Raw genomic sequence first — 15530 nt, forward strand, 5'->3', positions numbered from 1 at the left:
TAAACATGAAAATGAGATTAGTAGCTAATAAACCATTCTTATTTAATTACAGAAACTGAAATACAGTATCTTCGTCACAACACTTCAGTATATCTAAAATCAGTCTAACTCATTCAGACTTGTCAATGGACGTAAAAGGGCTTTAAACTATTCAAAGCAGAAAAATCTCTTTACCCATAAGTCATGTACCTTTCTTATGTAACAGGAGATGGCAACTGTTTGCCCTTGCGTTTTTCGCTTAGGTCTTTGGGTGGTCAAATCTATGGGCAGCTTTTAAGCTAATAATCACACACAGTTCCAACTACAGAAGTGAATCTATTGCATATTTGAAGTAAGCTTTCTGATGCATGTTCTATGATCAAGAAGTAACCATTGATCAGAGGAAAAACAAAGTTTAGTGTACGAGTATGAAGTGGAAGGGCAACACCAATGTTCAAAAATAAGGGTGGAACTCCTTATTTAACCACTTCAGCTCTCACACCTGTTCACCCCATACGGACCAGAGCACTTTTTACAATTCTGCAATGGACCCGTTTGTTCGGCCATATCTTTGTCATTACTTAGTCAATGTTGATTGGGAAAGTGAAGTAACAATACTCTATTTTTACTCCTTATGCTGCTAGCATTAGTAAAGATTTAGGAAGGTATAGTATATTTGTCTTAAACTTTATTTTTACATTTCTTCAGTTACTTCCTGGCTTCTATGCCTAGGCAAATGGTGTCATACATGGCAGGAGTCTTCGGGAGGGGAGAAGGGGCTTTCTCAGCTAAGCACAATATCCTGTCCTAAGCATGCTGTGCTAAGGCAATAAAGGAGAAATTATGGTGCACAGAGGTGAGGTGGTTCCAAAATAATACAGTATGGATTATGAACAAAGTGTCAGATGCCTGCAAGGCAAATTACATATGTATATATACTTTTAAACGTATACCTCCATGCTGGAGACAGGCACGGGTCAAATATAAATTAACACAGTTAAAAGAATCAATCATATAATGTCCATAGACATAATCAAGTCTTTAAAAAGTCACTAAGTGTCAAATAGCAGTAGCCATCCTATAGAGCAAAGCCAACTCTACACGCAAAGACAAAAACAAGAAAAACAGGAGGCGCCAGTCTAAGTGCAGTAATGAGGTGCTGTATTTAATAATATAGGAATAAAAACATTTACAAGAGGCAAGAAAATGACAAACTCATCTGTGTAGGGGGATGTGGTCACTCCTCTCCGTCCTGCAGGCACCGCCGGTCATACACCTAGGGTGCCATGGATGTAAGCTGGGACAGTGTGGAGCCATATATCCTGGTTGGGAGAGCACAGGGATGTCATGGGGTGCAGCAGAGCCAGTCCAACACCATTTGGATCAGGGAGAGCCCACATTGACCAGCGTGGAATGCACCGGCGGAAGGGACATAACCAAAAGAGGCAGATAGCCAGATGTGGAACACAGAAGATACCAGGAACACAGGCAAAGGACACAGGCTACGTGCTCGGAGCCTCTAGCTTCTTCTACAGGCTAGATTGTACATGCAAAAAGTGAAACCTTAAATAGAGACATGCCGTCATCGTAGAACAACAATACTCAGCAAAAATTAAAGGGGCAGTAAAGTAGCGGTGTTGAACAAGAACTCATCAATTGAGACAATATGTAAAGAAAGGGGAAATATATGAAAAGGAATATATAAAAGGAGATATATGTAATAAAATTAATAATGTATATAAAAAAGAAAATATAAATTATAAGAATGAAATCCAAAATTAATATTAACAATAATAGAGGTAGGACCACATTAGCGTCTATATGAAGAATGTACAACATGGATAGAGTTACAACATTAGATGAAATGTAGTACGAACTGCCTTATTATAGAGGGAATAAAGATAATGCAAAGAAATTCCCAGACACTGAATGTGACTTTTAGGGGTGGGGGAACCGCTTGGTCAGCTCATGTCCCCCTCATTATGTTTAACCCACCCTGTGCCTGTTTAAGGGGTACAGGGTGTGTATGTGAATGTCTGAGTCTTGTGTATAGTGTGTGTTCCTTTGTCTAGGCCACATGGCTGTCCATTGTCTGTTTGCCATGTGCTACCCCCCATTGTGCTGTGTCTTCCTGTCCAGCCAACTATTATGGGATGTACTGTTTGTGTATTGGTGTGGGGGTTGGTCAATATCCTTTGCCGCATGGCTGCATCCCATTGTTCTGTGTCTGGTTGGATGGGGAGGGGTGATGAGGTGTTTCCTGCCTATACTGTAGCCCTTCCCACTGATAGGGTGGGCTGATGATGTGTTTCCTGTCCCTGGTTGTCTTTCCCCACCCTCTGTATAAAACATGTTGTTTGTGTACAATAAAAGTAGTTGGCTTCCTGTTCTAGGAAGAGCTGGGTGCTGTCTGTTTTCCTGAGAGATTTCAGGGTGTGGTCCGTGGATGGTGTTTGGACAGGGGAAGCTGCGGGATAACGGAATATACCCAAGTGCGGTCGGGTACCGGTTCTGTTACACTGAATGTATACAAAGAAAACTCCCAGACACTCTGAATGTATAAACAGAGAAAATCAGCGCATACAGATTCCCAAATCCTATTGGCAAGGGGCACAAGATAAATGTTCATAAAGTCCAATGTCATAAATGCAATATAGTGCAAATGAGTCCATATAGCACTAGGGCAAGCTCTTGTAGCTGTAGCAGGCTTTGTGTGAAGATAAAAAAGAAAAAACAGTGCCTCTAAGTGCAGTTTGTAACAATATTTATTGGGAAGCAATGTAAAAGCACTCACATTGTGTAAAAAATAAAGCTCAGGGAAGTGGAGTAATAGCAGAGTCCATTGCAGCGAGGCACTTTTTTCTTTCTTATCTTCACTATCAATGTAGAAGCACGTTAGTGTGTATATTTTTTTTACAAACATCCATTATCCTAATGTCTTGTATCGAAAACCCAGAAATAACAAAAGTCAAATAGCCCCCAGATAGTTTAAACATATACCAGATGTCAAACCACAAATTACACTCAACCCTTTGATTGGAATGCATCAATGTACAAAGGCGTTTATATTTTATTTCTTTATATTCTCTCTCTCTCTCTCTCTCAAGTTTACATACCCTGGCAGAAATTGTGAAATTTTGGCATTGATATTTAAAATATGACTGGCCATGCCAAAAAATGCTCTTTTATTGAAGGATGATGATCATATGAAGCCATTTATTATCAAAATAGTTGTTTGGCTCCTTTTTAAATCAGAATTATAACAGAAATCACCCAAATGGCCATGATCAAAAGTTTATATACCCTGGAATGTTTGGCCTTGGTACAGACACACAAGGTGACACACATGGGTTAAAATGCCAATTAGAGGTTAATGTTCCACATCTGTGGCTTTTTAAATTGCAATTAGTGTCCCTGTATAAATAGTCAATGAGTTTGTTAGCGCTTACGTAGAAGCACTGACTAGGCTAGATACTGAGCCACGGGGATCAGAAAGAGCTGTCAAAAGTCCTGCTTAACAAGGTAATGGAGCTTTATAAAGATGGAAAAGCACATATAAAGATGTCCAAAGCCTTGAATATGCCAATCAGTACTGTTAAATCACCTATTAAGAAGTGGAAAGTTCAGGGATCTCTTGATACCAAGCTAAGGTCAGGTAGACCAAGAGAGATTGCAGCCAAAACGGACATAAGAATTGTCCGGGATTCAAAGGGAAACCCATAGGTAACCACGAGAAAAATACAATATATATGACGGAGGAAAGGCAGGACAGGACAGAACACACAGAGTGGATGGCAGATGCACAAAGCTTTATTGAGACAGACGGCAGTCCTTCAATACGGGGGGTGGCAGAGAGGGTGGATTTGCCACTAAATGGTAACGAGGGGGCCCCACCCACTTATAGTCCACCAGGAGAGCCAAGGGGGTGTCCCTGTAACAGAGGTAGTCCGACACAGGAGAGGGGTGCGAGGAGTCACCACCGCAACAGTTCAGGTAACAGTGGGGAAGCAGATACTCATGGATCCAACAGGGTGCCTGGTCTCCCAGGGGTAGAAGCAGAACGCAGGTACATGTGGAGTCCGGATCAGGCGGGTGGCCTCTGGCAGACAGGCTGTGGTAGTCTCTCCCCCTTCTGTGGGGTCTCTGTGAGGCTGGGGAGTAGACTTGCAGAGTCTAGTCAGAAAGGTCTCGCCGGAGCTTGAGATCCTTTGCTGACTGCACGACGGAATGAATAACGGAGCTCCTAGCATCAGCCTCTTAAACTGCTGCAGGACGCTCCCCGGTCGCCCCTTGGCAACCGGGAGGGGGGGAGGTAATACTAGACCCCAGGGAGAATCAGGCTGGTTACAGGGACATCCTGGGGGGCAGGGATGATGTCTGCATAGATGAAAAGTTGGGAGATGTGCAGAGAGCTCCCAGCCAGCTTGCCGGGAGGGAGGGGGCCCAGAGTAATTTGATTAGGCCATTTGGCCTAGTGACACAGGGGACAATTGGAACAATACATAGCAGGACTCTGAGGGCATGTGATACAAGGCATTAATGAGGGGATTAATAATTGGCAGGCTCCCATACCGTGACAATATATATATATATATATATATATATATATAATCCTTTTATATATGCATTTTCATATATTTCCCCTTTCTTTACATATTGTCTCAATTGCGGAGTTCTTGTTCAGCACCACTACTTTACTGCCCCTTTAATTGTTGCTGAGTATTGTTGTTCTACGATGACAGCATATCTCTATTTAAGGTTTCACTTATTGAATGAACAATCAAGCCTGTAGAAGGAGATAGAGACTGAGCACATAGCCTGTGTCCTTTGCCTGTGTTCCTGGTATCTTCTGTGTTCCACATCTGGCCCTCCGCCTCTTCCGGAATGTCACTTCTGCCGGTGTGTTCCATGCTGGTCAGCGTGGACTCTTCCTGCTCCAGATAGTGCTGGACCAGCTCTGTTGCACCCCATGACATCCAGGTGGTCTCCCAACCAGCATATACGGCTCAACACTGTCCCAGCTTACATCCCTGGCACCCTAGGTGTATGACCGGCGGTACATGCAGGACGGAGAGGAGTGGCCACATCCCCCTACACAGATGAGCTTGTCATTTTCTTGCCTCTTGTGAGTGTTTTTAATTCTATATTATTAAATACAGCACCTCATTATTGCACTTAGACTAGCGCCTCCTGTTTTTCTATTTTATGCCTGTGCTAAGGGCGGATGGATTCCAGGAAGCAAATGCTACATAAATAATCTGCCCTTAAGATGGTCACAGCCAGAATGGCTAAGGAGTGATTTTCAAAGTGATTTCTCGGCAAAATCAAGCATTGAGACATCAATGGATGGGGAGCTTGTTTTGATTACTAAAAATTAAATAGTGTTCTTGTTTTGTGGTGCTGAAATACAATGTAGATCCGTATTAAGATAACAAAGTAACATGTATATTGGGTTTTTTTTATTTTTTGGTACAAACAAGGCTTTTTTTTCTTGCAACTTTTTTTGTGCAATCCTTAGTCAATAAAACATAACGAATTGAAAGAAAATTAACACTTTTTTTTTTTTTAGCAGTGTTAATTTAAAAATAAACCATGTAACTGCTGATAAAAACATGCTAATTTTATTTGGTGCTTTGTCCTATTTAAAATGACACTAAAATTATGATTCTAATAGAAAGCATTGCAAAGTTCTTTACAAATGAAATAAAGTGTTTTTTCTTCAATTTTGCACTTTTTAAAATGTGAAACACATAAATATACAGCGGGTAAAAATATTGAACACGTCACCATTTTTCTCAGTAAATATATTTCTAAAGCTGCTATTGAAATTAAATTTTCACCACGTCGGTAACCATACATACAAAGAAACCAAAACAAATAAGTTAAATTAAAGTGGTTCTAAAGGCTCAAGGTCTTTAACCTTCATGCATTCTATCATGAAGGTTAAAAAAAACCTTCTCTGTGCAGCATCCTCTCCCAGCCCCCCCTAATATCCCTAAGCCCCCTCTCGATTCAGCGATGTGCACTGGAGTCTCTGCTATCCCGGGACTCCCTCTTCTCATCAGCTGAGACAAAAGCTGCTGTCAATCACAATTAATAAGAGACAGGAGGGCAGGGTCGAGCCACGGCTCCATGTATGAATGGATACATAAAGCAGCACTTGCCCACATAGCAAGCTGCTTGCTGTGGGGGCACCCGACAGGAGGGAGGGCCCAGGAGCACTGGCAGGGGACCCGAGAAGAGGAGGATCCAGGTTGTTCTTTGGAAAACACAGCACACAACAGGTAAGTATAGGACTTGTTTGTTATTTTTTCTTTAAAAAAAAAAAAAAAAGCTTTTAGAATCACTAAGTTATATGTGATAAAATGGAATGAAAAAGAGAAAAGGTATTGAACACGCCAGCTGAAATTTAATGCTTTGAATAAAATCCTTTGTTGGTAATGACAGCTTTAAGATGCCTCCTGTATGGGGAAACTAGTCGCATGCATTGCTCAGGTGTGATTTTGATCCATTCTTCCACACAAAGTCTTTAAATCTTGAAGGTTCCGTGAGCCTCTTCTATGAACTCTTTGTCACGATCCCTGCCACCAATATGTCACGATCGTGGCGTCAGACCCCAGACCTTCTCACCAAACTCGTGACCGAAGGACTAACCAATCTAAAACCGAGATGTGACGGGCGTAACAATGCCACACCCAGCTGCACCCTGCACAACGATTTTCCAGCTAACGGAGCACAATCAAAGCACCTGCAGCCTGGGCGATGGTTACTGGGTCAGGTTAATTACGCAATTGACCCTTCACACTGCCCCCACCTCCTTTTTGTGCAGAGAAAGAGGAAACTCGGCAATATCAGCTACAACACTCTAATGATTGAGATAATCGTCTGTATAAAATGGTCATAACACAGGCCTGTTATACAAAGGGTTAAACAAACAGTGTTCTCTTTAGAGGCAGGGATTCGTAAATTGAAATACAGAGCTATAGAAACAGTTCAACACTTTCAGAAAGAAAGATTTATTACTAAAAGGTCAAACGGGTGCAATAAAAATATTTACAGAAAAAAGATGTAACTAAGATATATATAAATATACAAAGAATCATAAATATACAAATAATTTAGAGCAAGAGGGCACGTATCTCCCCAGGTGGTATTGATGTTAAAAATGGGAGACGGTTTCAACTTCTTTCACTCTTAGGTCTGACAGCCTTTTTTGTAGTCCCCAGCAGGGGGTGTCTCTTAAGTCAAGGCCCAATAACACGTTTAGGGCGTGTAGTTATGGGCGGATGCCTCAACTAGAGCAAAAATCTCCCATAACTCATATTTGGCCCATAACTTTTCATCTGCACAAGTGACATTCGGCCCGCGGGTAGATTATTATGCAGACAAGTCTGAGGACTGATTAGATATGAATTATGAAAGTGTACACTAAACGGTTCACGAGATCTATTTTTCTGCTTTCCTGTGTGTCCGAGACAAGGCGAGTGACCCATCAAATTGTTCGCCTGCTCATCGTCCATTGACGATATGTTCGGTTTTTATGTAAGTCTCTCATATTCCAAGATATGAGACATAGGGGAAAAATGGATTTAACAGAGGTTATCCGATTCTGTCACCTACACGGAGTTAGGTTTTATGAGGTTGGAATCTCTTTCAATTCCTGAGAAAGCTTGTCTTATCTCTTCCGAGGTATGAAATGGTACAGCTTTCTGAGACAGCTAGGCACCTAGCTCAGAGATGCCTTGGCCTGCCAGTGACCTACAACCAGCACACACACGCTGGCCAAATGTCTCCTCTCAGAGAGGGAGGGAGTGAGGGGAGAAAATGGATACTCTTAACAAAATGGAGTCTGCGTCCTTCATTGTGTGCTGCGCACGTTTGCGACACTCTTATCTTTAGTTCTTTCCATTGATTTTCTATTGGATTCAAGTCAGATGATTGGCTGGGCCATTCTAGCAGCTTTATTTTCTTTGAAACCAATTAAGAGTTTCCTTGGCTTTGGGTTTGGGATCATTGTCTTACTGAAATTTCCACCCTTGTTTCATCTTCATCATACTGGCAGAGGCAGCAGATTTTTATCAAGAATGTCTTGGTACATTTTCCCATTCATCCTTCTTCAACAATATGAAGTTTGCCGTTACCGTATGCGGAAAAACAGCTCCACGCCATGTTTCCATCTCCAAACTTCACTGTTGGTATGGTGTTTTTGGGGTGCCATTTAACCTCCAAACATGGTGTGTATTATGGCATCCATACAGTTCAATTTCTTTCCACTTCCAAATTATGGTCCAACAGTGCTCATTGAAACTTTCAAAAGTTTAGAAATCCCTCTGTAACCAATGCCTTAAGTATGTTTTGAAACAATAAGATTGTGAAGGTCTTGAGAGAGCTCTTTGCTTTTACCCACCATGAGATGTTTCTTGTGTGATGCCTTGGTAATGAGACACCTTTTTATAGACCATCAGTGGAGACTGAACCAGCGAATAATAATTAGCACCGACAAGAGGCAGGATTGCTTTCTATTTATCATAGATTTCAGCTGATGCATTGGCTTTCCATGCTTTGTTGCATCTCCCTTTTTTCTTGCGTTCAACACTTTTTCCCTGTGTCATTCCATTTTATTACACATAACGTAATTTATGAACTTATTTGTTTTGATTTCTTTGTATGTATAGATTGCAAGCCTTGTTACTGACATGTGGTGAAAAGTTTGTGTCAATATATTCACTGAGGAAAATGGTGACGTGTTCAATACTCTATTTGCCCGCTGTATGTTAAATGTGTAAAAATATTAAAGACAAAAACAAATAATAAACCAAAAAAATTAGGTTAAACACAAATAGAAAACCTCCATATACACTATGCTATATCCATAGTTGAATATAAAAATAGGAAAGAACAAAAAAAAAAAAAAAAAAAAAAAAAAGAAGAATAGTGAGTTATTAGGGATGATTATAGTAAACTACTGGTTAATAAAGGGTTAAACAGAGGAACATTTTAGCAAACAAAAAAACACATCTGCAGATCAATGTTCATCCCTCTGGTCTGCAGATGAACAGAAAGATAGAAATGTGACAATATGTTACAGTGCACCATTCTATAGTCTGAACAAGTGTTATTTAGAAACACTTGGAATAATAGAAAAGAAGAAGCTCCCCCTGATGTCCAAAAGAATGCACTTTTGATGGTAGATTAAGAGGCATTTATTGAGAATAATGACAAATACATCAAACCAAAGCATTTCTGGAGAAAATACTCCATTCTTCCGGGCTGGTTTTTGCACTCTATTAAGTGGGAAATATTCTAATGCTGGTTCTTTATTTTACAGGTTTCGGAGGAAAAACTGACAGTGACAGCTGTCGTTTGCTGCCCCTGGAATAACAGCCATCACTCTGTCAGATTTCCTCCGAAACCTGGAAAAAATATAACTGGCATGGGAATCTTTCCCATTTAATAGCGTGCAGCAACAACCCTAAAGAAGGGAGTCTTTTCTCCTGAAACACGTTAGTTTGATGTACTTGTCGGTATTCTCAATAAATGCCTCTTAATCTACTATCAAACGTGAATTCTTTTGCATATCGGGGTGCTCCTTCTTTCCTATTATTCCAAATCTACGTGTGGAAACGGCTTTAAGGCTGTACCAGAAAGGCAGTAGCCCAAACCTTAAGAGGGTTTACAGCCAGTATCCAACATTGGGCACAACCAACTGAAAAGAGACATCTCCATACCCACCCACACAACCACCCACCTACAACCACCGACTGATCCGTCAGTCCAGTGCAATCTTCAACACAAACATGATTTATAAACACCGTCAGACTGTTTTTTGGGGGTTTTTTTGACAGCTGAAGCTGCTGACCTTTTCTGTGTACACAACAATGCTGGCTGACAATTGTTGTTTACTGGGATGGGGTCCTGGCAAACAGGCAGATTGACTAAGCCTGCTAAGCTCATCCTGTGTACAATGATAACCTTTTTTAGGGCGTGTTTAGCACACCCAAAGTTTGCAATTACGAGGAGTGTTAAAGTCAAACCGGGACTTTTTAGTTTATATAAAAACAAATTTCAAGGAGTGGAAACTGCATCTATTTTTCAACATACCCAGAGTTTAGCGAATGCCTGGAAAGCTTCAGCATAGAAAGATTTGTCAGTATACCTGAACCATTCAAGGACAACCTCCTTCAATTTATCATCAGTGCTGAAATGCTGACCTCCAAGGAACTCTTTTAGGGGTCCAAACAGGTGGAAATCACTCGGAGAAAGGTCTGGGCTGTAAGGGGGATGTGGCAAGACCTCCCAGCCGAGTTGCTGAAACGTGCACATAGTGCGTTGAGCAGTATGCGCTTGTGCATTGCCCTGGAGAAACAGGATGCCCTTAGTGATCAAACCAGGAGTTTTTTCCGCAGACGCGTATGCACATCTCCCAGAACACGACAGTAATATTCACTGTTCATAGTAGAACCACAGGTAAAAATCCACATGAATAACGCCACGTTTGTCCCAACAAACACATGCCATCACTTTAACTGCAGACGCAACTGTTCAAAATGTCTTTGATCGTGTTGAGTCCGCATGCTTCCACTGCTTTGATGCTCTTTTTGATTCTGGAGTGAAGGGATGTGCCCAGGATTTGTCACATGCAGTGATGTGATCCAGAAAATCCTGACCTTCCCAGTCAAAACACTCCTTCAACGCACTGCAGGCTTCAACTCTTCTGTGCTGGTCAAAAGTGGAAAATTGTCATGGTACCCAGCGTGAGCTATCTTTTAAAAAATGCAAATGTTCATGAATGATTGTGTTCACCGTTCCCATGGAAAGATTAGTCTCGTGTTCCTTACTGTACCATGAGCACACAAACACTGTTGTCTGATATCTTGATTAACGGTCTCTGGATTGGCTGCAACATGTGCACAGCCTATCAGTAATAGGACATACTTGCCACTTACTACTGCATGTAGTACCGCCATGCTAGCATACCTTTTTATACCTATAAAATTAAAGTCCCAGTTTGACTTGAACGCCCCTTGTAGTTAAAGAAAACCATACTTATCAATTACTTCCTGACACATACGTCCAGTTTGCCTTTGGGCTGGTGAACATTGGTCTAACACTCCAGGAGGAACCAAACATATTCAGAGCCTTGGAGAAGCAGTCATTGTAAATCAGGCCGGTGTAGACAGAGAACAAGCCCATCAGCAGAATGATATATCTACCACTGAACACCATGTTAAAGAGCTGTAATCAGAGAATAAGACCAGTTAGATTATAGGAATGACACACACAAACTACTTTTTCACATACAACATGAATTGTCATGGAGGTTGATCGTTTTGTTTATGGTACTGTAACAGCAACTGAGCCAACAGCACTCACAAAAATCAACAGCGTTAGGAAGACTTTACCTCTGTTTCCCACACACAGGTAAGCTTCAGTTAGAGATGCAAATCAGTGAGATAAATACAATACATATTGTTTTACAAGAGTAGGATAGACAAGATGGGCTATGGGGTAGTAGAACTCTACGAGAATTTAACTGATCTTAATTTAAGTTAATTGTATATTTGAAGGTGTGCATTAGTTATTTTAATTGCAATTGCTTATAAACATCACAGGGTTAAAAAGCAAAAATGTTAGAGCAATAATTTGGGCCTCTATTTATATGTTGATTTTTCCATTTATTTTAACCACTTGCCCTCCAGAGGATTTACCCCCCTTCCTGACCAGGCCATTTTTTGTGTTATGCGCTGTATTACTTTAACTGACAATTGCGTGGTTATGCAATGCTGCACCCAAATGAAATTTACGTTCTTTTTTTCCCCACAAGTTGAGCTTTCTTTCGGTGGTATTTGATCGCCTGTGCGGTTTTTATTTTTTGCGCTATAAAAAAAGACCGACAATTTTGAAAAAAAAAACAAATTTTTACTTTTTGCTATCAAACATGTCCAGTAAAAAAATTTAAAAAACAAATCAAATTTCACCATAAATTTAGGCCAAAATGTATTCTGCTACAATGTCTTTTCAAAAAAAAAAAAAAATCCCAATACATGTAAACTGGTCTATGTGAAAGTTATAGCATTTACAAAAGGTGGTATATATACACCGGGATTTTTTATTATTATTTTTACTAAGAATGGCGGCGATCAGCGACTTATAGCAGGACTGCGGCAGATATTCGACACTGGGGGGGGAACTGAATTGGTGTCACTGATATCCCTAGTGACACCAATACAGTGATCAGTGCTAAAAGAAATAACTGACACTGTACTAATGGCACTGGGCAGGAAGGGGTTAACATGTGGGGCGATCAAAGGGTTCACTGTAAGCACACTGCTTTGGATTGCTGCACATAGCCATCCAAAGCAGTGTGCTCGAGCTGACAGGGAGGAGATCCTTGGTAATCACGGGCCGGGACCCAGTGATTGACAGCCCCATCCGCAAATGACAGCTTGGGTAGGGCATATTTTATTTATATATATATATATATATATATATATGTATTTTTTTTTTTTTTAACTTTTGTGATAATTGGACCCCCCAAGAATGAGCTCAATAGGCTTTCTGAGCTAATTGAACATTTTTCAGGACACTAAAGGTCCCTTCACACTAGTGCAGTTTGTTTAACACAAGCGTGTTATCAAGCATTGTTTTAAGGCAGCCCATTAACATGAAGGGACTGCCTAACGCACCACAATGTTGCATTACAGGTGCATTGTGAAGGTGTGCTGATGTGCCATTCAGAATGCATGGCACCTAAGCATATCAACACATGTTACAGTAATGTAGTGAGATGAATGGGCCATATAGCTTTTTCATATATAATAATGCAGAATTTCTTAAACACTTGAAGACCACACCTTCTCCGACACTTTTTGTTTAAAAAAAAATATAGAATGTTTAGGGATTCTAAGTAATTTTCTTGCAAAAAAATACAGATTTTTACATTTAAAGTAGAGACCCTAGAGAATAAAATGTGTTGCAAAATTTTATCTCACATGGTATTTGCGCAGCAGTTATTAAAATACAATTTTTATAGAAAAAACACATTTTTTTTAAAATTTAATGCACAAAAACACAATATAATACCCAATTGTTTAGTAAAATATTAAAGACGTTGTTACTCTAAGTAAATAGATACCAAACATGTCCCGCTTTAAAGCTGCACATGCCTGTGCAACGGTGACAAATTATGTAAATGTTATTACCCATAGGCAACGGTTTAAAAGTCTTTACAGGTTACCACTTTAGATTTATACAGGAGGTCTGGTGCTAGAATTACTGCCCTCTATCTGAATTCACTGTGATACTTCACGAGCTGGAAGATCGCGGTTTATGAGCACACCTTTGCTTGCGAACACAGGGGGACGGGTGCTTTAAAATGATTACTTTATTGCTATCCCCAGTTGCAGATCCCCAGCATCAGGTACTATTTACTGAGAGATCTGGCTTCTATTAGACCCCATATGTCTCCTCTGCCCTTCATAGCATCTTATCACAACAAGACTGTTGTGATCAGATGCTTTCCCAATTTAAAAATGTTGTTGTTTACATCCTGCAAAACAGGAAGTGATGAATGCTCATTGCTTCTGGTTTCTGAGACCACAGAGATGATCAAAGCCATTCCAGTCTGGACCGCCAGCTGGACGTTCGGCTCTCCAGGTGGGATGGGAGCCATGGAAGCTGGAGGGGAAAGGGAACGTCCCCTACCATTGCTTGTAAAAGCAGACCAGCGGCTTAATAGCCACTACAATTGCTTTTATAAGAAAGCTGACCACTGGCTGAAAAAAGCAAGTGAGTGAAGGCGGGGAACTGTGTGTTACTTGGTTACAGAAGCAGATTGTGTAGGTCTGATCAGCAGCACCCTTTTTGTTCTACTTTGGAGCGGTGTGAAAAAAGATGGGTCTTCTGTGGTTTCAATGGGCTAAGAGAGTGGTGAAGAAATATTGGTTCGCCTGGAGCATCATTTCTTGGAGAAGAGCTTCATTGTCTAACAAAACGTTATTTGCTGTTCTATTCATTTAGACAGCAATTGGATCTGGTGAGTGTGCATTTAACTCAAGGTGGAGATCAAACACTATTTAAGTTATTGAAAAAAAGTCACAAAGAAAAAGACTGTCCTTGAATATTGTGTTATTATTTGGACTGTTCATTCCTTTTGTGTTATACACTTGTCACGGGTGTTGTTTTTATTTTACTTTCATTTATATTTTATAAGCGCTGCAAACCACTGTATTTTGTATTAGCCGCTACGATTGCTTTTACAAGAAAGCTGACCACTGGCTGAAAAAAGCAATACAGGGATGATGCCTGCAGCTGCAGGCATAATCACAGTATAACCTCTTGAAGTCCAGCAATGTTCCTGCACATTGTTGATCATCAAGTGGTCTGCCACCGCAACCATAAACATTAAAAGGAAGATGACTGATTTAGGAGTTACTACGTTACGCATGTTGCTCTTTGCTTTATACAAGTACAAATGCTACAATAACATGCTAACATACTACTATTGCTTTTCTCCTAGTAAATGCTGGTTGCCTGGCTGTGTGAATACCAAATAAGCTGTCACAGCCAGACAATTTGCATTCTCAATAGGAAAGGTCAGCAAGGATAGACAGCATGTTTCTCTCGTGATGACAAATTCCCTTCAAAATGGGCCTGAAGTTCTTGACTGAAAAAATAGGTCTTGGTACTCTCTCCATACAAAATAAAAACAGTGAAGTGTAGCTAAGAGCATCTTACTTCATTGTCAGATTTTTGGGACAGAATTCGACTTTCCCTCACGACCATCCATACTGCAAACAGTGTCATCAATGTGCCATGGCCAAAGTCACCAAACATTACAGCGAACAAGAATGGGAAAGTAATAATTGTATATGGAGCTGAAAAGAAAATAATTCAAGTAAATATACTCCATCAACTTACCCTACACACAGAATACTACAAGCATTTCTAGTCTTATTGTGCTTTTAGATAAGAATGGGATTACCTGGGTTTATTTCACGGTAACTGCTAATACCATAGGCATCTACCAGATTTTGGAAGCCATATGTGAACTTGTTTGTCTTATTGTAGGTTGGTGGGGTCTGATTTGTTTGCATCCTATTGAGGATGGAAGGGACAGTTGATCCACTGTGTTCCTAAAAGAAGGATGGATTTCTTTTAATCTGTTAATCACATTAAATTAACTCTTGCCAAATAAATCATCCAAGCACAATGCCCATCTATGTAAGATATAGGCACATGCACATATAGTTAGGCGAATGGGTAAAATAAATGTGTACTTACGGTCCCTCTCCGAAGAGCGAACTGAATGGAATCCAAATCGGCCACTGGGCACCATACTTCTGCGATCAGACACTTCTGTGTGACATCAATATTACAGAGATTCAAAGTATGGTAAATAGCTTTCATTTTCCGTACTTTGATGAACCATACTCGAATTGTTTTTGCTGCAGCCTGGAGGACACGCTGGCGATGGTCTTCTGTTTGATTGAGAACCTTGGCATTGCAAAAGAAGTAAGATGAACTTTGCTGTAGAATACTTAAGCCTAAAC

At 40.5% G+C, this 15530-nt stretch overlaps 1 protein-coding gene across 7 annotated transcripts in view; it reads right to left on the reverse strand.

The window, feature by feature from the left end:
* The window catches only part of ATP6V0A1 (ATPase H+ transporting V0 subunit a1), a 172109-nt gene that overhangs the window by 63113 nt on the left and 93466 nt on the right, over positions 1-15530 (reverse strand). For all 7 annotated transcript variants that reach the window (XM_089668779.1, XM_089668777.1, XM_089668780.1 and 4 more), the window contains 4 exons: positions 15262-15474; positions 14963-15113; positions 14716-14855; positions 11051-11214 (listed from right to left, as the gene is read on the reverse strand). In XM_089668779.1, coding sequence (XP_089524905.1) covers positions 11051-11214; positions 14716-14855; positions 14963-15113; positions 15262-15474 — 668 coding nt within the window. The remainder of the gene's footprint in view (positions 1-11050; positions 11215-14715; positions 14856-14962; positions 15114-15261; positions 15475-15530) is intronic.

Source organism: Staurois parvus, unplaced genomic scaffold (genome assembly GCF_062004578.1).
Source record: "Staurois parvus isolate SC_StPar_1 unplaced genomic scaffold, SC_StPar_1.0 ptg000063l, whole genome shotgun sequence".
In the NCBI taxonomy this organism is placed as follows: domain Eukaryota; kingdom Metazoa; phylum Chordata; class Amphibia; order Anura; family Ranidae; genus Staurois; species Staurois parvus.